Genomic DNA, 22,132 nt, shown 5'->3' on the forward strand with positions numbered 1-22,132 from the left:
TGTATTGTCAAGGATGTAGAGAAGTTGGAACACTCATTTAACTTCGTCCAATGTTACAAAGAAATTCTATTCTTAGATTCGCACCCAAGAATATGGAACATGTATGCTTACACTAAAAGGAGTCCTGGTTGCACAAAGTGTTTAACCTTGGATCACTGAAAAGTGGTCCACTTTGAAAAACTGAAAAGCTTTGTGATGGCAAAACTAGTCCATCTGCCACAAACCAGGCCTTTTTGTTCCACATTGTTATGCAATCTTTTCAGAACCTCTAAATAGAAAGCTTGATTAACAGTCTGACCTAGTGGAATGAATTCCAAATACCTTTAAGTCAATATTTGTGTCCGTTAGGGAAGTTAAAAGATGCCCAAAACGAGGTTTGTAATCAATCGACATTTCACCATTTTGGAATGAGAAAACCACTCAGACATATACTCCAGTTTTTCCCATAGCACTCTCCTTGTAAGGTGTGCTCAACATCACAACAGTTTATGCGGCATTTTTCCCAAGCGGGAAACAAAATTTCACAGCCACACACTGTTCTCTTAAATCAGCCATCACAAAATATGAGGTTCGAGCGAAACTGCTTTTATGAAAAAATTCACTGTGGCCAGAGAGTAACTTCACAAGGGACACCACTGGGTGCACAAACTCAGAGCAAGTTGCTTTCAATGCTCACCTAGCAGGGAAAAATGCATACTATGAAAACTCTGCTATGCCCAGTACAATTCCAGTGTTTTGAGGGGTACCCCCTCATATGGTTACAATGGAATATTTGGTCATAAAAAAGAAATGAAGTATGGATCTATGCTGGGGCACATACAGTTGAACCCTGAAAGGCTATGCTAAATTAAAAGGCAGTGCACAAAATACTACATATTATATGACTATTTATAAGAAATGTCCAGACCGGCAAATTTACAGAGAGGAAAATAAACTGATGTCCCAGAGCTAGTGGAGGCTAAGAATTAAGAAAAGTGAAAGTGACTCATAATGAACATGAAATTTCCTTGTGGAATTATGAAAAATGTTCTAAAATTAACTGTGGAGATGGATACATAGCTATTTGAAAATACTAAAAACTATGGAAGTATACCATTTACATTTTAATGTTAAATTTTTTATTTTGTCTGTTTCCAATGAATAAAGTGTATGCTATATAAATTATATCTCCAAGTATGTATTTTAAACTTTAGATAGCTGGAGGGTTTGCACTATCATGGGTCGAGGGAGGGAGAGTGGGTGCTGGGGCTGTTACCTACGGGAGTCCAACCCTCAGGACTTAAACCAGACAGCTGGTTGCCTGCAGACAGGTGGGCCAACAACCTAGAGCTCCCTCCTTCCAGTAAGGGTCCAGTGCGCTTGCAGACATGGGGTGTGGCAGGCCCTGCAAAGGTGTCAGCTATGATGCCTGTTTAAAAGAAAATTTTCAAGGTCGGAGATACAAGTTTTTCATTTGCTACAATTACAATCTTTGTGCATCATGTTATAAAACTTGTGCAACAACGAAGAGGCATACAACTGACCACTCAATGCTGTGCGTATTAACGATGGTAGATTTTGTTTGGTACTATGAGGAAGCCTTCTCTATAGAGCAGCCAGTTTTCACTTGTCCCTATTGTGGGAAGCAGGGCTATACAGAGACATTGCTTCAAGAACAAGTTACTTCTGAACATGCAGAAACATCAATAGAAGTGATTTGTCCAATATATGCTGTATTACCTAATAACGTCATGGATGACTCTGCAGCTCATCTTACATTTGAACACAGAGTCCCCTAGAAGAGATTTAGATGAATCGAGTAATGCTTGACATGTGTGTAGAATGTTTCACCCTGGTCCTCGCTCTCGTAGAGCAAACATGCACTTTCCTAGCAGTTTGACTGGTGGACATTTTCTTCTTCTGAGAGTTCATATTCTCCAAGCAATAGGCAATCCATGGATCCTATCACTCAGCTTTTGTCTCAGCTCTCAGGAGTGAGATGCTCTTAAGGAGGACAGCTTAATTCTTCTGGCCCTTCCGTTTCTCAGTTACACCAACTGCAGCTGCAGCTGCAACTAGAACAGCAGCATGACCAGACAGCGAGGCAGCAACTGGAGACCGCAAGCAATGCAACCCAGCATCCTACACCCAAGAAGTGTGACCACTACAATCACATAATACATAGCTACGACCAACACAGCTAGGATAGAAAGTAGTCAGCAAGTGATTCAAAATTCCCAATTTCTTTTAAGAAGGTTGAATGATCCTATAATGTCTGAGACAGTCCAATCCATGGAAAATATGTGTGCAGATCACAACCTGTTCGTCCAGGAGCTCCTTCTATCCACTTTAGTGTGTGAATAGAGCAAGTCCTCAGATGAGGATGAATTGGGGGAAGATGGCAGATTTGGGTGCTATAGGCTGTGTAGATATTATGCCACTAGATGTTGTTTTAGAAAAGCTACATTTAAAAGAGAGTAATAAAGGAAATGAGCATCCACCACCACTTCTTTGATGGCATTCCAATTCACAGAAAATGTCCACTGTGCTGTATTTGTGAATGAAAGTGGACATCTATCCTGGATTTGTTTGATGATTGTAATTTCAGGTCTGCCACTCTTGTTACATTGTGTACATTCAAAAGGAAGAGAGAGGAAAAATATGACATGTATAGATACACATATATAATAATCATTTCCACTTAACTAATTTTTATTTCTAGCAGGTAAATGAATATTAGTGAATAACAACTGCTTGGATGGCTGACCTTAAAATTAAAAAAAAAAAGTTATCATGGCAGGTGCCCTGGACAGGGGCTGGAAGTGCTGGTGGTGTCTGTGTGCTTTCCATCACTGCCACCACAGCCACTAAGCTGCAATTCCAACACGTTGCTGTTTCTCCCCTCAGCCACCAGAGCTTCCCTTTGCAGAGGATGACAGTGCCGAGGAGGATGAGGATGACAGAGATGAAGATACTCAGGACTGGAGTTACAGAGGCATGCACCAGTGAAATTGAATCAGAAGAAAAGCAAGAATAACAAAAACAGATGCACTTTCCAGAAAGCAGCCTTATACCAGGTGGTTGGCAAATAAAAAGAATGTACAGTTGGCAGAAATGTATGGTTGGTATTTTTGAACTGTTAATTTTTTTCTACTTATTCCAAATGATCAAAACAATATTGTAAATGCATGCTAATTACTAATAGAAATAATTTAGTTACACCATGTAGAATGTTAACAATGAAACCAAATGTTTAAATCTGGATTTTAAGATCTGAAACTATCTTCATTAGGTCATTCTCCTTTCCTGTAGGAATATAAAAGCTTGTTTCAGTTATACAAATGAGCAACATCTTATTTGTGGCAAATCTCTTATTTCACTGAAATATTTTGCTACACCATGGGAAAATATAAATCTTCCTTACAATTTCTACTATGTAAAATAAAATTTAATTCTCATACTTCTATAGTATTTTAAAAAAAGAAGAGCCTGGACATTTCAACAGAAAGCTCTACAGAAGTCAACAGCTAGAAAAAAGAAAAACAATGGAAGAATGTGAAAAAAAACAAAAACCAACCCAAAATATTTGTTGAAGTGAAACACAAAGAGTAAGTTCAGAAAAAGAATGAACAGAAAAGAAACACAAATTAATGAAGAAATAGAAAGAAAAGCAGCAAAGAAACTAGAGAAAGAACTTTGCAAGAGAAGCAAAAGAAAATATCAAGAATGTCTGAAAGAGGGAAATGCTGAAGAATGTGAAAAAAAAAAGAAAGTAAAAGAAAAGGGAAAAAATGGCAAGCTGACTTACAAGAGGTGAAAAAAAAAGAAAGCAAAAAAACGAGTTTAAACAATGGCTTAAAACTCAAAAAATAGACCCCGTCCAGCTGCAAAGAAAGCTAGGATTATTCCAATGGAGAACAGACTTTTACAGTGGGAACTCCTTTCCAGAACTAGCCTTTTATAATCCAATTCCATGGAAACCAATTCATATGCCTCTTCCCAAAGAAGCTAAGGATCTATTAGGAAAAAAGAATAAAAGACCTGTGATAAGTCAGCCCCACAGACCATCATCTCTCAATAGTTCATGAAGCCACAAGCAATCTTTGCCTTGGAGCTCCACACAGAATAAAAAGATAACATGTGTGAGAAAGAGAGTATGTGTTAACCTGGAGCTACTTAAAGTTAGAAAGCATCTTTTATTACTTACTCAGTAAGCAGCCCACCATTTGCTATAACAATTGATAAGTTTCCATTTTTACATTTTTATTGGGAGTGCTTAGAGTAATTGAGATGTTTAATATACATTTTAATTTTTATAAAACTGTCAATGTTCATCTTGGCATATTGTTTTGCACGATAAGTGACCATCAATGCTTAATTACAAATTTCGTTTGTATTTAGTGTGCATTAAAGCTAAACTGTAATACCAATAAAGTCAACAATTTTTCTGAAACATAACAATTGAAAGTATACTTACTACATGACAATCTACTTATTTAAAATCTAACGTACAGATTTCTGTTACAAACTCTCCAGTCATTCTACACACAAAGAAGCTCCTTTTCTAAGACTTCTGAGAGGGGTATCTACCAGGACAATCCTACATAAGATTTCAACAATAGAATGCTATCATGTGTACATCCCATCCTCCTTGTTATCTGGTTTCCACTCTTTTTATGTATTGGTGAAATGTGGCACTCTGCTCTTCACTTAAGTCACCCATGATCCCTGAGAAGCAATCTAAATTATTTTGCACATAATGAACTTTAACACTTACTTTACAGCCAAGCCTATTGAAATAAAAAAGCATATTCTCTACTAAGTCTGTTACTGTCTGCCTTCATGTTGCCAAGAAAGTTTTTCACAACAAGAACAAATGAAATCGGGCACATGATTCTATTTCATCCATAGATGCAATGAAATGTGGGTCATTTAAGTTATCTGATCTGTGGACCATCAAAAGTTCCTGCCTTCAATCTTTCCATGGTAAATCCAGGCAAGTTATGCACTATGGATCCAATGACTGTCTTTATTCAAAACTTTTACAAATTGTTTCATCAGGCCTAGTCATTTCTGTTTAATGGCAACATGATTCTATCTCATGCTAACAAGGGAACATTGACTACAATTTTGTCCTCCAAACAGTATATATTCCCTCAGAGGCCTATCTTTTCTTGGCCAATGTTCATGTTTGGCTCTACTCTCCCCAAAGTAAAAATAAAGCAAGGATGCGTTGTGTTGACCAAAAAAAAAGAAGCATCTGCAAGCCTATACAAACCACCTATTGATGTTCTTGGTAATTTATCTTTTCCCAGACTAAAGAGATAGCCTTATACTCTTCTTTCATCCTGGTGACCAATTAGAATAGAATCATATTTGTTGCTGTGATTTAAAAAAACATATTTCATACTATGTTTTGAACTGTAGATCTATGTGCCTATACTTATAGGTTTAGTATTAAGGTACCAGAAGGACACTGAGCCTCCACTCAAGTACTCCCTCAATCCAAGAATACTTTCTTCTATTAAATTGGCATTCTATGATGTTCACCTTCCCCACACAACCGCTGAAGACAAAGTGGATGAATAAGCAAATGTGGTGAAGAAAGCTGATGGTGCCCCGCTATCAAAAGATATAGCATCTGGGGTCTTAAAAGCTTGAAGGTAAACAAGCAGCCATCTAGATCAGAAGCAACAAAGCCCACATGGAAGAACACATCAGCCTGTGTGATCATGAGGTGGTGAAGGGATCAGGTATCTGGTATCAAAGAACAAAATATCATATCATTGTGTGCTCACCTCCATGATACGATCGTTGAAGACAAATGGGTGCATAAGCAAATGTGGCGAAGAAAGCTGATGGTGCCAGACTATCAAAAGGTATAGCGCCTGGGGTCTTAAAGGCTTGAAGGTAAACAAGCGGCCATCTAGCTCGGAAGCAACAAAGCCCAGATGGAAGAAGCACACCGGTCTGTGCGATCACGAGGTGTCGAAGGGATCAGGTAGAAGGCATCATCAGAACAAAAAATCTTACCATAGTGAATGATAGGGGGAGTGCGGAGTGGAGACCCAAAGCCCGTTTGTAGGTCACCGGAGATCCCCTTGCAGAGGGTTCTCGGGGAGGAGACGAGCCAGTCAGGGTGCGATGTAGCAATGATGAAAAATACAATTTTCCTCTAGTTCCTAAATGCTCCCCCACCCTCCACCCCAATTATCATGATCCGAATTCTACCTTTCAAGTCTGGCTAGACCAGAAGATGTACACTGGTACAGATAGGAACTGGAAACAGGGAATCCAGGGCAGATGATCCCTTCGGGACCAGTGGTGTGAGTGGCGATACTGGGAGGGTAGAGGGAGAGTGGGCTGGAAAGAGGGAACCGATTACAAGGATCTATATGTGACCTCCTCCCTGGGGGACGGACAACAGAAAAGTGGGTGAAGGGAGACATCAGACAGGGCAAGATATGACAAAACAATAATTTATAAATTATCAAGGACTCATGAGGGAGTGGGAATCGGGGAGGGAGGGGAAAAATTGAATGAGGACCTGATGCCGGGGGCTTAAGTGGAGAGGAAATGTTTTGAGAATGATGAGGGCAATGAATGCACAAATGTGCTTTACACAATTGATGTATGTATGGATTGTGATAAGAGTTGTATGAGCCCCTAATAAAACGATTAAAAAAAGGGGGAAATATTAAAATAAATAAATAAAATAAACAGGAAACTACATACCATAAAAAAAGTTTTACCAAACTCCTGAGCATTTACTAACCTTTTAATACGCTCCAAAAAAAAAAAGAAGATGCCATTCACTTGGATTGTATTCTTAAAGACCAATTTTCTTCAGAAATTTTCCAATGTCATTGCAGAATCCTAAGCTGTTGTCTTTGGTAAAGAGCGGCAGTAAATTCTTTCCCCACTTTTGATAAAAAATGTAATTTTTGGTTCAGGCTGAAGTACATTTTTTTCCTTTAGTCAGGCGACAAGCAATTCAGAAGACTCCTTGGAAAGATTTAGGTCCCTAATCATATTACTCAATTCATTCTGGTAAAACATTCACAACATGAAGTTTGTGGAAATCACTGTGACTGTCCCTACTTTCTTTACCTTGTGTGGTATCACACATGCAAGATTCATCCTCTGAGAGCTGTGGTAGTTCACAAAGATGGACTGGGTATAAGATCCGAGTGTGGAATAGTGTATATGATAGGAAAGAAAGTAGATGAATAGTTGTGAAACAAAGGTCATTATACATTTTTTAAGTGGGTTATTTAAATACATTCTGATTCTGCAGAGATCTTTTAAAGAACAGATTCAAATTTTATAAATGTAATAATACCTAAGAAATTAGAACTGATGTGGATATCCAATGCAATTTTAAGAATTAGCGTCCCAAATAACCCTAGGAAAAGGTCTAAAAACCAAGAGAGAAAGAAAAAAAAAAAAATATTGAGCTTTGGTTCCTGACAGCTGCAGCTCTGACTCACTCCAACAAAACTAAACCCTATCCTTTCTTCACTTCCTCCCTGGAATGTACCCCAGGTATCTGAGCTTAATGCATTTGTGTTGTAAATAACTTAGTTGCATTGTTAACTTAAAAGCTTTAGAAATCAGCCTTGAGAAAAAACAGAGGCACTGACACAAACAAGAAATATAGATTGTATTCCAGGGTGTAAAGGCCATAAACGTTAGAGGGAAAAATGTAACAGAGTAATATTCTGCTTCCCAGAAAAGTATAAAGTCCCAACTGTATGAAAGAAGGCTAGGCAAACATAAAGAATTAGCCTGCTGTCCTTCCAAAACTATTCATAAAATGTATGTTGAGTCTCAACTTGCCTCTGTGATGGCTACAGCAGGTGGTAACAGAACCTTTAATTGTTTCACTTCCAGAAAGAAGAGATGCCTAGAATAAGCAGGAAAATGGAGAAAACAAGCTCCTAAAGTTGTAATTAATAACAATGGTATGATTTTTGTTTTAATTTTTTGCAGATCAAAGCAAGCAAACAAACCAAAATCCCTCCAATTTTCAGAATTCCTGAGATGAAAATAACATTGTAATTCTCAAAGACCATACTTGGCTAAAAATAATAATGTATTATTTTACACTTCTTAGCTAGTTGTTCTTGACTAAATTACTTAAGATTATCTGTGCTCTTCTCATTTTTATATAACAGACAGTTGTTAGTTACAGTATTATAAGAATAAACTAAAATAATTAAAAGGAAATTTGAATAAGAAAAACAAGAGATCTAAAATTGATGGTGAGGAAGGGGTTTGATCAAGAGCAATGTATGAGAGGAAATACTGATAGCATAATGGAGGGTGAGCATGATAGTGGGATAGGAGAAAGGTGAAAGGAAACAAGAAATAGGAAGCAAAAGCTATTTATAGAGGTATAGCTACAGGCATGTATATATGTAAATACATTAATTTATAATGAAAGGCATAGAGGCCAATGTACATATATTTATATGTTAAGTATTAAGATGGCAGATGAACTTTCGGCCTCTACTCCAGGCCTCCCTTAACACAAAAACACTTGTTCTGATAAGCTGGTACTCTTTGATACTCACCTTCCCAACATGATTGCTGGAGACAAAATGGATGCATAAGCAAATGTGGTGGAGAGCTGATGGTACCCGGCTATCAAAAGATATAGCATCTGGGGTCTTAAAAGCTTGAAGTCAAATAAGCGGCCATCTAGCAGGGAAGCAAATAAGCCCACATGGAAAAAGCACACCAGCCTGTGTGATCATAAGGTGTCAACAGGATCAGGTATCAAAAGATCCCAAACAAAACTATATTGATGTGAACGAGGAGGGTTGGAGTAGAGACCCAAAGCCCATCTGTAGAAAATTGGGATATTCCCCCACAGAAGGGTTATAAAGAAGGGATGATTCAACCAAGGTGGAGTATACCACCAATGAATCACTTATATTTTCTCTAGTTCCTGAATACTTCACACCCCCACCCCCCGTCATAACCCAGTTCTACCTTACATGTCTGGCTAGACCAAACAACACACATTCGTACAGATAAGAGGTCTCGAAAAGCTAGGGCAGTGGTTCTCAACCTTCCCAATGCCATAACCCTTTAATACAGTTCCTCATGTTGTAGTGACCTCCCCCCCAAACATAAAATTATTTTCATTGGTACTTCATAACTGTAATTTTGTTACTGTTATGAAGCAACCGACCCCTGTGAAAGAGACGTTTAACCCCCAAAGAGGTCACAACCCACAGGTTGAGAACCACTGAGCTAGGGGTATGGTTGGGGAGGGCAAGGGAGAGAAAGGAGAACCCACACAAGGCTGGATATATAGCCACCCCCTAAAAGGGATGAATAACAGATATGTGGGTGAAGGGAGACAACGGGCAGTGTAAGATATGAAATAATAATAATATATAATTGATCAAGGATTCACGAGGGTGGGAAGCTCGGGGAGGGAGGAGGCAAAAAGAGGAGCTTATACCAAGGGCTCAAGTAGAAAATGTTTTGGAAATGATGATGGCAACATATGTACAAATATGCTTGATATAACTGATGTATGGAAGAGCTGTAAGAACCCCCAATAAAATGATTTAGAAAAAAAGGGGAGGAGGGGGATAAATAAAACTAAAACAAAGGTCACAGTGTAGTTATGTAATAATTTTTTTTCCAGCTCCTCTAGGCTAACTGACAACTAAATACAGAGTCACTTGGGTGTTGATATTGTTAGTTGGCATCAAGTTGGTTCCAACTCATAGTGACCCATGTACAACAGAACAAAACACTGCCTAGTCTTGCACCATCCTTACAATTGTTATGTTTGAGCCCATCATTTCAGCCATTGTGTCAATCTATCTTCTTGAGCATCTTTTTCTTCTTTTTTGATGACCCTCTCTACCTTACTTAGCATGATGTATTTTCCAGGGATTGTTGTGTCCTTGTAACATGTCCAAAGTAAATGAGAGGCAGCCTCGTCATTCTCACTTCTCAAGAGCATTCTGGCTGTACTTCCTCCAAGACTGATTTGTTTGTACTTCTGGCAGTCCATGCTACTTTCCACGAACATCATAATTCAAATGCACCAGTTCTTCTCTAATTTTTCATTCAGTTCTTCCTTATTCATTGTCCCCCTTTACATGCATATGAAGTAACTGGAAAATACCACAGCTTAAATTAGGAGAATTTGGGATCAGTATTAAAGGAACGATCATTAACAACTTTTGATAATACAGATAACATAAATTTATTTGCTGAATACTAAGAGTACTTGAGGCACTTAATAGATGAAGATCAAAGTAAGGATTGCAACTTGATGTAAAGCAAACCGAAATCCTCACACGTGGGTAAACAGACAACATCTGTTTTCAAGAATTTCATTTGACTTGGATCCATAATCAATGCTCATGAAAGAAGCATTCAAGAAAGTAAATGACACACTGCATTTGGAAAATGTGCTTTACAGCACCTCTTAAAGAGCAAAGATGTCACTTTGAAGATTATATTGGTTAGCCTTTGTATAAGTATTATCCGAAATGCTATGCATTTTTGTTTAAACCATAACACACTTAACAAGCCACACAGGAAGAAAGAAAATAACAAAGTTTGTTTCTTGTATAAACTTTTCCTATTGCAAATAATTCATATAACCCTAATCACAGAACTAAAACTCTAGTTTCCTGATTTGAAATCTGTATTTAAATCCTGGGGAAAGATATATACCTACAGCTGGAAAGTAAATTAAACTGTAACTGCTAAAAGTCTAAAGTTGCTTATATGCTCAAACTTACAAAACAAATATGTCTAAGAAATATGTGTTAGACAAATCACAAAGACATATAATCATTTTACTTCTTGAGATTTTATCTATAATGAAATTTATATATTACTCAAAAAAGGGTAAATCCACAAAGAAGACACATTTTTTATCATGAACTTCTCCTTAAAATAAGTTATGATTATCTCCTTCAATTTCACCCATTACCCTGGGAAGTAAACTAGCTTACTTGACTAAATGACTGCGGTTCAGACATAAGCATACTATTTATGATACAGATTCAAGCCACAGAGTTTTCATAAAATTATAGGCGTTCCAAGTTGCTTTTTTATGAGTCTAGAAAAATTCTGTGGTTCTTAACTTGGAGACAAGTTTGCCCTATAAGGAACATTTGTCAATTCTCAGAAATATTTTTGGTTGTCACAACTGGAAATGGAGTAATATTGGAATCTTGTGTGCAGAGACCAGGAATGCTGCTAAACCCACAATAGACAGGACAGGCTCCCATCATAAAACATTATCAAATCCAAATGGCAATAGGGCCAACGTTAAGAAATTGTACTAATTATTTCTAAAAAATGGATAAAGATATAGAGGCGCAAAAGTTAAGCAACTTGAAAAATTCATAAGAGACTTAATTATAAAACCAGAACTAGAAATTTAAGTGTCCTCTTAAACCACACTATTTCCTATACAATTAGAGTATGCAGATGAAAGATGACCTAAAACTCTTCCTGTTTGCAGTTTTTCCTGAGTAGCCAATCCATTCAGTTGTGATACAATAGCTATCAGTAGAATAATTAAGCCAATTCCAGAAAATATGCCTTTTCAGAACATTCTTCTTCCTATAACTCAATTTCAGTCTACAGCTAAGACACAATTAAGAAATAGAGCAAACAGACCAATGGGAATGGGACTCTTTTGAAGGCAAAAAATCTCTTGAAAGACACCAAGAATAAAGCGATAATTGAGTCACTCAAGAGCACTCTGCAGAGAAAATGTAATTTTTTGAAAAATTCTTGCTCTTAAATGTTAGACACCAGTGCATCTAAATATGGGCTTCTGTTGGGGTTAAATGTCATGGCATGGGTTTTGACTCATAATGACCCTATGTATAATACAACGAAAAAACGCCAGGCCTTATGCCACCTTTACAATTTGTTCTTATGTCTGAGGCCATTTTTGCAGCCACTGTTCCATTCCATCTTGTGGATTGTATTCCTCTCTTTCACTGTCACTCTACTTTACCAAGCATGATGTACTTCTCTAGGTACTGGTCTCTCCTGATAACATGTCAAAAGTACCTGAGACAAAAAATCTCACCATTTCTCTTCTCCCTCCAAGCCAGTCCTATGCAACTAGTTATTAAACTTATAAACAATTTACCCCTAGAGTTACCACTGCTCTTTGTCTAAAACATCCCACCTCTACCTCTTTTTTTATTAGCTTGTGTAAAACCTCTTTGGCAAAGTTAATTATGGTTTATGGCCTTTCCTGACCTAACATAGACCATATGTTACTACATACATATACATTTATGTATAGCAGACATCACCTTGAATTTTAATCAGGGTTTAAAATTGGATTTGCCTAGTTCAGTCAAGAACAAGAAGGGAAACTAGAATGGACCCAAAATTGTGAAATGTGGGTAAACCAAAACTAGTCAGAATGTAGAAAATTACCAGTCAAAATGTCTTGTTAAAAATGCAATTTCCCTCTTAGAAAGCAAAGGCAGTGAGCTCATTGCATTGCATAGTCTCTTGACAGGCAGTCAGAAGTAACAGTGCTCTGCTCAAAATGGTAGCCAAATGCACTGCTCTGAATGTGTGTCACTTTCCATAGTCTTACAATAATCCCAACTCCTGTATCAGACTCCTACACCTCCCCCCAATTTCCTATTCCAGGGTTTCTAATTTTCCTGTTCCAGTTATTATTCTGCTTTGCCCAAACTTTTAAAATATTGAGTCTACTGATTTAGTTTCATGGTCATAACTAAACCGATTCAAACAAGTTCACAGCTCTAATTTAAATCATTTGTGTGTGGTCTCTCCTGTAGACTCAGAGTGTAAGTTCCTTAAGTTTCCTCATGTGGAGAAACTGAGATTTACTCAAATGTGTATCAACCAGATTTGGCACAGAAATGATACATGGTACTTTTGCTAAATGAATATCAATAAAATTGTAATCCCTGGTAAAGGCTTTTCTATAAAATGTTACCATAAACAAAATAATGTTCTATAGTACCAACCATCAATTTGTAGAAACCATAAATATCTAAATCTTAACATTTTAACATATATTCAACTCACTCAATTCCATATAATGCAAAAACCCTGACTGACTATTTTAAGGACTCTAAAGTAAATTTTAAATAGAAAACATGTATTCCTTTTTCTATTTTTTAATATAGCATTTATACATACTTCTTAAATATTAGATTAGAGAAAAATTTCTAACAAAAGTAAAACTTTAAAGATATCTATATAATTTATTTAAATTACCACTTCATTTTGAAAACAAATTTAATATTAAAATTTTTATACAATTTTCTTCATTCAGCTAACAAAATCTTTTTCTATTGACCCCCAAATTTCAAATTCATTTTTTCCTTAAAATGATTTTTAACACTTAGGATTTTGTCATATATAACTAGAGTAAAGAGGAGAAGCTCCCAAATGATCAAAACACAAAATGATTATGCTAAAATTAATTTTAACACTGGAAAGTTCCTGGATATATTAAGACAATATTTTTGCACATCATAAAATTAAGACTGCAGACTATGGTTTGGTATACTATTTCACTAAAAATAACATATCTTAAGAAAGCATTAAAACGAAAAAGACAATATTAAAACTATTTCCTCCTCATGAATTAATATTCACTAAAACATTAGCATTTCTTATGTAAAGTTTAAAAACTAAAATGAAAGTACAGTAAATAGTAGAAGCACATAATACAGCACTTACAAATATTTTTAAAACAGAGCCCTAGTACAATATATTACATTTCATCCCAGAGAAAGAATGTTGGCAAAGATCTCTAACACATGGAAACAACTTTTAAAGATTTGGGTCCTAAACTTTTATTCAGCAGTTGAAATCAATCCACAGCTTTCCTCATTCACCCTCCCACTTAGAGCAAAAGCGCAGGCATGAACATTTATTGAAGAAAACCACACACAAAAATCTTCAAAACAGCGAAAACGGTAGGCTCTTTATTCACAAATTATTTTAAATGTTGTTATTTAAAGTATGACTCATCTAGTATTCTATATAAATGTAACATTCATCTCTTTAGTCTTTTTAAGTTGCAGCTGCCTCGAAAAAAGAATTTTTAAAAACTTTTGTATGAAGAGTACTTAAATACTTTTAGATTACTTAAAGAACAATTAGACAAGAATAGGGTGCTTGCAAGCCATAGAACCATTTTATTCTTAATATTCAAAAAACTAGATGTTTTACAAATTGGCATCTAGAATGCTACATCAGCAACTCAAAGCAATTTTGCCTGAAGTTGCTTTTTAAAAAGCCAAAAATGTGCACCAACCAAATAAAATCCACTAGTAAACCTAAAAGAATATTTTCCATTACTTCTTCACAGTTCCTTAAGTAAAGCTTTATTTCCTGTAGTACACAATTATGTTTTTTTGCATTTTTTCAACTTAAACCTTTAAATATACTAACTTATTAAAATAATACAGTGAAACTCATTAAAATTATAAAACTGAAAATGATTAAGATATAGATTTTCTTTTATTCTATATAACCTAAAAAGTAAGTGTAAATGACAACCTATCCTGATATTAAAGTTGAAATTTAAGTTTTGAAACTATTCTTAAAGCTTATTTCTGTTTATATCCATGGGAATTAAGAATTCTTTTAAAATAACAAAGTTGAAATATGATATCTAACTCACATGAGACAGAACCTTGAGTCTCCATTTTTAACTATTTATATTACAGGTATCCTAAGAAGATTCCCATTGCAAATATGTTATCTCTTCACTGCAGTTAATTATGAGGAAAACTGCGATTATAAATGTTACTTGAAATTTTCAATACAGAAGAAATACAGCTATTTTCTTAAACTATTTTTTTTATAATATACACTGATAAATAAAAATACTAGCATCTAATTAAAGATAACCAAGAGTTAAATAGTTGGTCTCTGGCTCCTAATGCTAAAATCCTGCCAAAAAGTCCTGTAGGCTTTAAGTATTGTTTCGATGGTCTGCATTTTTATTTCCAGGGAAAAAGAGAATATTTATCCACAGGTCACTAGTAACCAACGTCCAGTCACCTTGATATTTGCTAAAATGAAGCGTCTGCAGTCCACATTACTTCTGCTACTGTTTGTGCCTCTGATAAAGCCAGCACCCCAAACTCGGCAAGACTTACACATTATCTATGACTACGGAACAGATAACTTCGAAGAAACCATACTTAACCGTGATTATGAGGATAAATACCTGGATGGGAAAAATATTAAGGTACTTTATTTCTACTCCAAATACAACTTTTAAAATAGTAGTTAAATGAATGTTTTTGTTTTTCTTAAAGTGTGTTGTCTAATAAAGTACGGTGATAAAGGTGTATTTTAAATTATTCTCAAGAAATTGTTCCTATAATTACACTTATATAAGTATGCATGCCTCCCAAATTAGAAAACAACATCTATGATAGCCAAACAGAATATAGAATAGCAAGAACAACAAAATAACACTTTAGGAAATCTAGACTTTAATATGATCCCTGGCCCATTAAGATTTATGTGCTAAATTGAGTTACAAAGTGCCATATACTTGTGTATTACATTGGCTCAAAAATAAATTAGGAGAAATAAAAATGGGTTATGAGTTCATTATTTTAAGTATAAAATGATCCAAGAAAATACATAGAAGAGTACTGGTTGTTGTGGTTTCTATGGTATTTCATAATAATTTACATATGCCAATTACACAGTGCCAAAAAATGAAAGACTATTTAATAAAGCATTTTCTTTAAAAATCACTTTCAAGAATTTAAAGCCTTTATCACTCTGTACCAAGTAATTGTCATCAAGTTAATATTCTGTAAGACAATGGTTCTCAATGCTGTGACCCCTTAATATAATTCCTCATGTTGTGCTGACCCCCCAATCATAAAATTATTTTCCTTGCTACTTCATAACTGTAATTTTCTACTGTTATGAATCGGGTAACCCCTGTGAAAGGGTCATTCGACCCCAAAAGGGTCACGACCCACGGATTGAGAACCGCTGCTGTAAGATAACTTTTATACCATATTAATTATGCTACTTCCTTTGTAGAATAAGTAGTTATTTAGACTTTTTTTGACACATAGAAATTAAGGCTGGGTAGGAGAAAGTTGATGTGGCATATAAGAATCTGTTGTCTACTCAGTTACACTATAAGTATGATAACAGATATTGAGATTGATGTTATAATTGCATTTTTCTTATTTTTTAATCATTTTGTTGAGGGCTCTTATAGCTCTTATAATATTCCATACATCGATTGTTTCAAGCATATTTGTACATATGTTATCATCAACATTTTCTAAACATTTACTTTCTACTAAGCCCTTGGTATCAGCTCCTCTTTTGTTCCCTGTGCCCATCCCGACCCCTTGATAACTTATAAATTATTATTGTTCTCATGTCTTACACCGATCACTGTCTCCCTTCTGTTGTTAAACTCCTGGGTAGTGGTGATGGGGTTTATATGTCAATCATTGCAATTGGTTTGCTTTTTTCTTTTTTATGAAGTATACAATGAACAAACATTAACAGCGGTTTCTTTCAATGGCGTTACTTAACATACTAGTGCAATTTTTACCCATTATCCGAAACCCACTAAAAAACAAAATATTATTGAATTGGTTCAAAGTCATAGCAACCCTAGAGAATGAAGTAGAACAGCTCTCTGGGGTTTCTGAGATTCTAAATCTTTATGGAAACAGACAGCCTAACTTTCTCCCAAGGAATGGCTAATGGGTTTGAATCATCGACACTTTAAGCCACTAAGCCACCAGAGCTCTATATATAACTAGTTATAGCTTCAAATATAGATATAACTAGTTATAGCTTCAATAAAAATATAGGCTATTGTAAACAAGATTTGATTCTTTTAACCAATTACAAAGACACTTCAATAATTCTCTGGTCTCTAAAATGTAGTAAGCATAGGCATGATTTATTCAGCTGTTTTTCCTTTTCAAAGGCTATTAGAAGTTTCTTTATTCTGATCTAAATATAGATTAAGGTATTTTTTTTAAGTGAAGTAGTGACACCAGCCCCATGGTGTAATGATTAAGTGAAGTAGCAGTCTATGAAATTTCACATAAAAATGAAGAGTGGAAGAAGATACGTTTAATTAGAACATATGTGGAACAATGAGGGCTAAGGGCAGTGTCAAGACTTGTTAATAAAAGGGAAAATATGCTTACAAAAGATATAAATAATAAACACCACCCAATAAATTTTCATATCGTGTCAGAAAATGTACTTTTCTAGAATAGCAAAGGGTGAAGGTAAAGATTAAGGGCTTCAATTCCTCAGCATTAATAGCATAGGTTCATCAGTGGAGTGAAGCAGGTTGCGATAACATTGGTACAGATAGGAACTGGAAACACAGGGAATCCAGGACAGATGACCCCTTCAGGACCAGTGGTACCAGTGGCAATACCTAGAGGGTGGAGGGAAGGTGGGGTAGAAAGGAGGAACTGATTACAAGGATCTACATATAACCTCCTCCCTGGGGGATGAACAGCAGAGAAGTGGGTGAAGGAAGACGTCGGACAGTGTAAGATATGACAAATAATAATTTATGAATTGTGAAGGGTTCATGAGGTGATATTAAGGGCTCAAGTAGAAAGCAAATGTTTTGAGAATGATGCTGGCAACAAATGTACAAATGTGCTTGACACAATGGATGTATGTATGGATTGTGATAAGAATTGTTCAAGCCCCCAATAAAATGATTTTTTAAAAAAAAGAGCTCCAAAGAATGGAATAAGAAGAATGGAATATGAAGAATATTCACCAATTGGGAAGAATATAACCAACTGAACAATTTGTGTAGAAATTGTTGAATGGGACTCCACTCATGGCAGCACACCTTCACGGAAAACATATTATTTAAAAAGAACTCCCAATCATAAAAAGAATTTAAAACATAATGGAGGCAACCAGTCAATTCAAAGAGTCACCAAAAGAGATAAAATATTATTCAATTCATTGCAAGTCGTATTTGAACTGATCCTACATAAAATGGTAGAATCTGTGACAAGAATTTCGTTTCAGACAAGAATAGAAAAAGCTAAAAGAGCTACTCTACACAAAGATAGGATCTAATTTCACATGTTCGACTTAAAAAAAGTTTCAGTTCAATTCAAAGAATTTCCTCCTAGCTCATTTTCACTTTCAATATGCTCCATGCTTACTAAGCAGTGAGTTCAGCTATTAAGAGATTTAATCAAAACAAAACAAAATTGTTCTTAAATATTCTAATGATTGATTAAATAAAGTTATTTATGTAATCCTATAGGAATCTACAATAAATACCACTAGTAACCCTGAGACAATAAATGCAATCCCTGTAGCACTGTATGATACTCTCCTTCCCTACATGACCACTGAAGAAAAAATGGGTGCATAAGCAAATGTGGTGAAGAAAGTTGATGGTGTCTGGCTATTAAAAAGTATAGCCTCTGGTGTCTTAAAGGCTTGTAGTTAAACAAGCAGCCATCAAGCAGGGAAACAACAAAGCCCACGTGGAAAAATCATACCAACCTGTGTGATCATGAGGTGCCAATGGGAATAGGTATCAGAAGTTCAAAAACAAACAATCAACTTGATGTGAAGGAGAGTGAATAAAGTGGAGACCCAAAACCCACCTGCAAGACAATTGGACAGGCCCTCACAGAGGGGCCACAGTTGGGGGAAAACCAGGGGGGATGAGGAATTCAGGGTATGGTATAGCACTGATGAAACACATAACTATCATTTGGTTCTTTAATATTTCCTCCCCTTATATTAAGGCTTATTTTCATGTGTATAATTATGATCGTTCAATGCAAGAATGCCAGGATGGATGACCCTTCAGAAACAGCAACTTATCTCACCTGGTAATAAACTTCTATTTCCCAATAGGAAAAAGAATCTATAATACCTGATATGCAAAGATTTCAATTACAAAAAGATGAGAGTGCAACTTTAACCCCTAAAAAAGAAAATGAAGGTAAGTATTAATACTCTAAAAATCCATTTTTTCCCTAAAGGAACTTTATAATAAATACTTATTCCTTATAGTAATCAAAGGAATCCATGATGGTGCAAACAGTAAAGCACTAGACTTCTAATTGGTTGTTTGAACCCACTGCCTCAGAACGCAGGCTTGACTGTTAATACTTCTGAAAGGTCACAGCCTCGAAAGCCCTGTGGAGCAGTTCTACTCTACGTACGAAGGGCCCCCATGAGTGGGAATCAATTCCACAGTAACTAAAGCAAACAGAAGTATTAAATATTGCCACAGGAGATAACTTAATGCAAACAGTGGAGTTCCAAGTCCCTAGGTCAGAAGTTAGGCTGGAGGCTTCTCCTGACTGTGAAGCTGTGGGGACTAAGGAACCCAAGATCGGCAGGAAGACAACAGACTTGTAGATGTCATGCGTATTGAAACCAAGGTTGCTAGATCAGATGGAAGGCCGATGACATCTCCCAGGATTGGCAGACAAGATGGTGGGCCACTGATTCAAGTGCGAAGAAACAGGTCAATAAGCCAGACGCGGGTACCAGACCGAGCAAAAAGCAAGCAAATTATTGCCATTGTTCATTTCTATTGGAAGTAGGTCACACCATTGAGAAAACTTGCATTAGAGCTGTAATCTGTATAAGGTATTATATCCCACTCTCCTCACAGCCAATCTCATTAGGGTTTAATTACATTGTGTTAGGTTACACCATGGCAGATTACTAGGTAATAAACTTTTATTTCCCAATAAGAAAAAGAAGCTATAATACCAAATCACTGAAAATTAAAACTAAACTTAACTATCTCAAATTGGTAAAGCAAAAATTTTGTGTTTTTTTTCAAAAAATAAATAATGCTGGGAGAATTACATACATTTCAAAAGGGATGCAATTGGATCCATAACTTAGAGTGAAAAGAAAATAAACTCAAAATAGAAAATACCATATATACTCAGTGTCTAAGCCAAGTTTTTCAGCACATTTTTAATGCAGTTTTTGTGGTAAAATTAGGTGCCTCAGCTGATATTCAGGTCGGCTTATATTCAAGTATATATGGTAAAGAAAAACTAAAGCCACTGCCATCAGTTGATTCAGACTCTTAGTGTGTATGGAAAGCACAGAGCAATCCCATAGAGTTTCTGATGCTACAGAAATAGACTGTATCATTTTTATCCCATGGAGTAGCTGGTATGTTCAAACTGCTCACCTTTCAGTAAGCAGGCAAACTTTTAAGTCAAACCATTCATGTATTAGAAGATAAGTCCCTCAAAATCCAGACACAAATTTTATTCCATAAAAATAAAAATTTTGCACAGCCAAAAATATCATAAATGAACTCCAAGACAAACAAACAATGGGAGTGAATGTTTGCACTTTGTATCACAGATAATAGCCTAATATCGCAAATTAAAAAATGAAAAACCTTTAATAGTGGAGAAAAAGGACTAAAAGTCCATTGGAAAAAAGAGACAATGGTAATATAAAATTGGGCCTTAAGCAAATAAAAATCTATTCAATGGCATATATAAATGCAAAATAAAATTATAATAAGATTCTATTCTTTAATCCAATTGACAAAATTAAAAGTGCAGTAATATAATCCATTGGCAAACCTCTCTCACACATTGATGGTGAGAATACAAATTGCTACAGTAATTTTGAAGATGAATTTGGAAGTGTATAACAAAACCAAAACCAATCCCACTTTTAAGAATTTCCCCTAAGATACACTTCCAACAAAATAAAATATATATGCAAAATTGTTGCCAACAACAATTGTTGCCAGCAAAAAAAGAGACCAGTTTGATTTGAGATATGTATTCCTGCAAACACTGACAGAAAGAAAACAGCCAGGCTTCACTATTCAGACTGTTAGAGTATAGTACTAGTCTAGCCAGTTATATACCCTAAATTATGTGAAGAGAAATAAGATTTACAAAAGGCTAAGGTGGCAATTAACAGGATTTTAGGATGATCAGAGTATAAAAGGGATCAAGATTCATTGGAAATAGTTTACATTTCCCCAGGGATGGTACACACGAAGGTTTCCGGCTACAAACATAATATATTCATATGAAGGAGTAATGTTTAGTTGTAAAAATTGAGGAAGGGATCTGTGAACTGATAAGGAGTGATTTCCAGACTACAAAATTATGCAAAGAAAATATTAAAAAGCATATGTAGTACGCTGCTTTCATATAAGAACAGGAAAGAAGGAACTATATACATATCTAATCATAGAAACACAAAAGCCAGTCATCAATTCTGACTCCGTGACCTTATAGGACAGAGCAGAATTACTCCACTGGGTTTCCGAGTCTTTATCAAAGCAGACTGTCTCATCTTCCTCCAAAGGAAAGACTGTTGGATTTGAACATCCAACTTCTCCAGGGCAATGCTTTCCAGCCCTATTACATCCCTTGGAAAACTACTCAAACAAATTCACAGATGGTATAAATAGGAGAGGTTGGGGATATAAAAATGGTCTAAAGAAGATAGAGAAGTAATACCAGTTTTGAGTATTCACATTTTGTATAGATTATATATTTAAAACAATGTTATGCTTCAGTAAGCAAATAAACAAATACAAAAATAAACAAATCCTAACTGAAATATAAAGAGAAAAAATATTTAATAATCTTATTACAATTCAAATAAACTTAAAACAGTATTACTGCATCACCTCATAATAAAGACAAAAAAGGACTATAGACAAATATCAAATTCAATAAGTAGGCACATTTTCAAGGGACCACTGGTGGTGGTGAGTTCACGTTGGGATGTTAACCACAAGATTAACAGTTTGAAACCACAGCCACTCTGCAAGAAAAAGATGAGGCTTTCTAAACCCATAAAGATTTGCAGCCTCAGAAACCCATAGGGTCAGTTCCAGTTTGTCCTATAGGATCACAATGTGTCAGAAATGACTTGATGGCAGTAAGTTTGGTTCAATGAAGGAATAAGTTAGCAATTTTCAAACTATTTAATGTGTTCTAGGATTGTGTACAGTAAATATGTTGTGGATAATAAGAAACAGGTTTCTATTGTCAAAGAAGGGTATTGAGGACCTAATGTCGGGGCTTTAAATGGAGAGAAAATGTTTTGAGAAACGATGTACAAATGCGCTTTACACAAT

At 35.6% G+C, this 22,132-nt stretch overlaps 2 protein-coding genes and 2 pseudogenes across 3 annotated transcripts in view; 3 read left to right on the plus strand and 1 right to left on the minus strand.

Moving 5' to 3' along the window:
- LOC105979931 (centromere protein P) overlaps positions 1–22,132 on the minus strand; it is a 369,435-nt gene that overhangs the window by 233,803 nt on the left and 113,500 nt on the right. The gene's annotated exons all lie outside the window — the stretch shown is intronic.
- On the plus strand, positions 1,401–2,494 carry LOC101651248 (annotated as a pseudogene).
- LOC101651556 lies at positions 2,936–4,116 on the plus strand (annotated as a pseudogene).
- OGN (osteoglycin) overlaps positions 13,870–22,132 on the plus strand; it is a 31,800-nt gene continuing 23,537 nt past the window's right edge. The window contains exons 1-3 of one of the 2 annotated variants that reach the window (XM_045298647.1): positions 13,870–13,952; positions 14,995–15,235; positions 18,898–18,985. In XM_045298647.1, coding sequence (XP_045154582.1) covers positions 15,062–15,235; positions 18,898–18,985 — 262 coding nt within the window. In that variant the 5' untranslated portion in view covers positions 13,870–13,952; positions 14,995–15,061. The remainder of the gene's footprint in view (positions 13,953–14,994; positions 15,236–18,897; positions 18,986–22,132) is intronic. The other variant, XM_004717736.2, reaches the window with a different exon arrangement.

The sequence above is a fragment of the Echinops telfairi genome, unplaced genomic scaffold (assembly GCF_000313985.2).
Source record: "Echinops telfairi isolate 266 unplaced genomic scaffold, ASM31398v2 ScPeMD7_7430;HRSCAF=8468, whole genome shotgun sequence".
In the NCBI taxonomy this organism is placed as follows: Eukaryota; Metazoa; Chordata; class Mammalia; order Afrosoricida; family Tenrecidae; genus Echinops; species Echinops telfairi.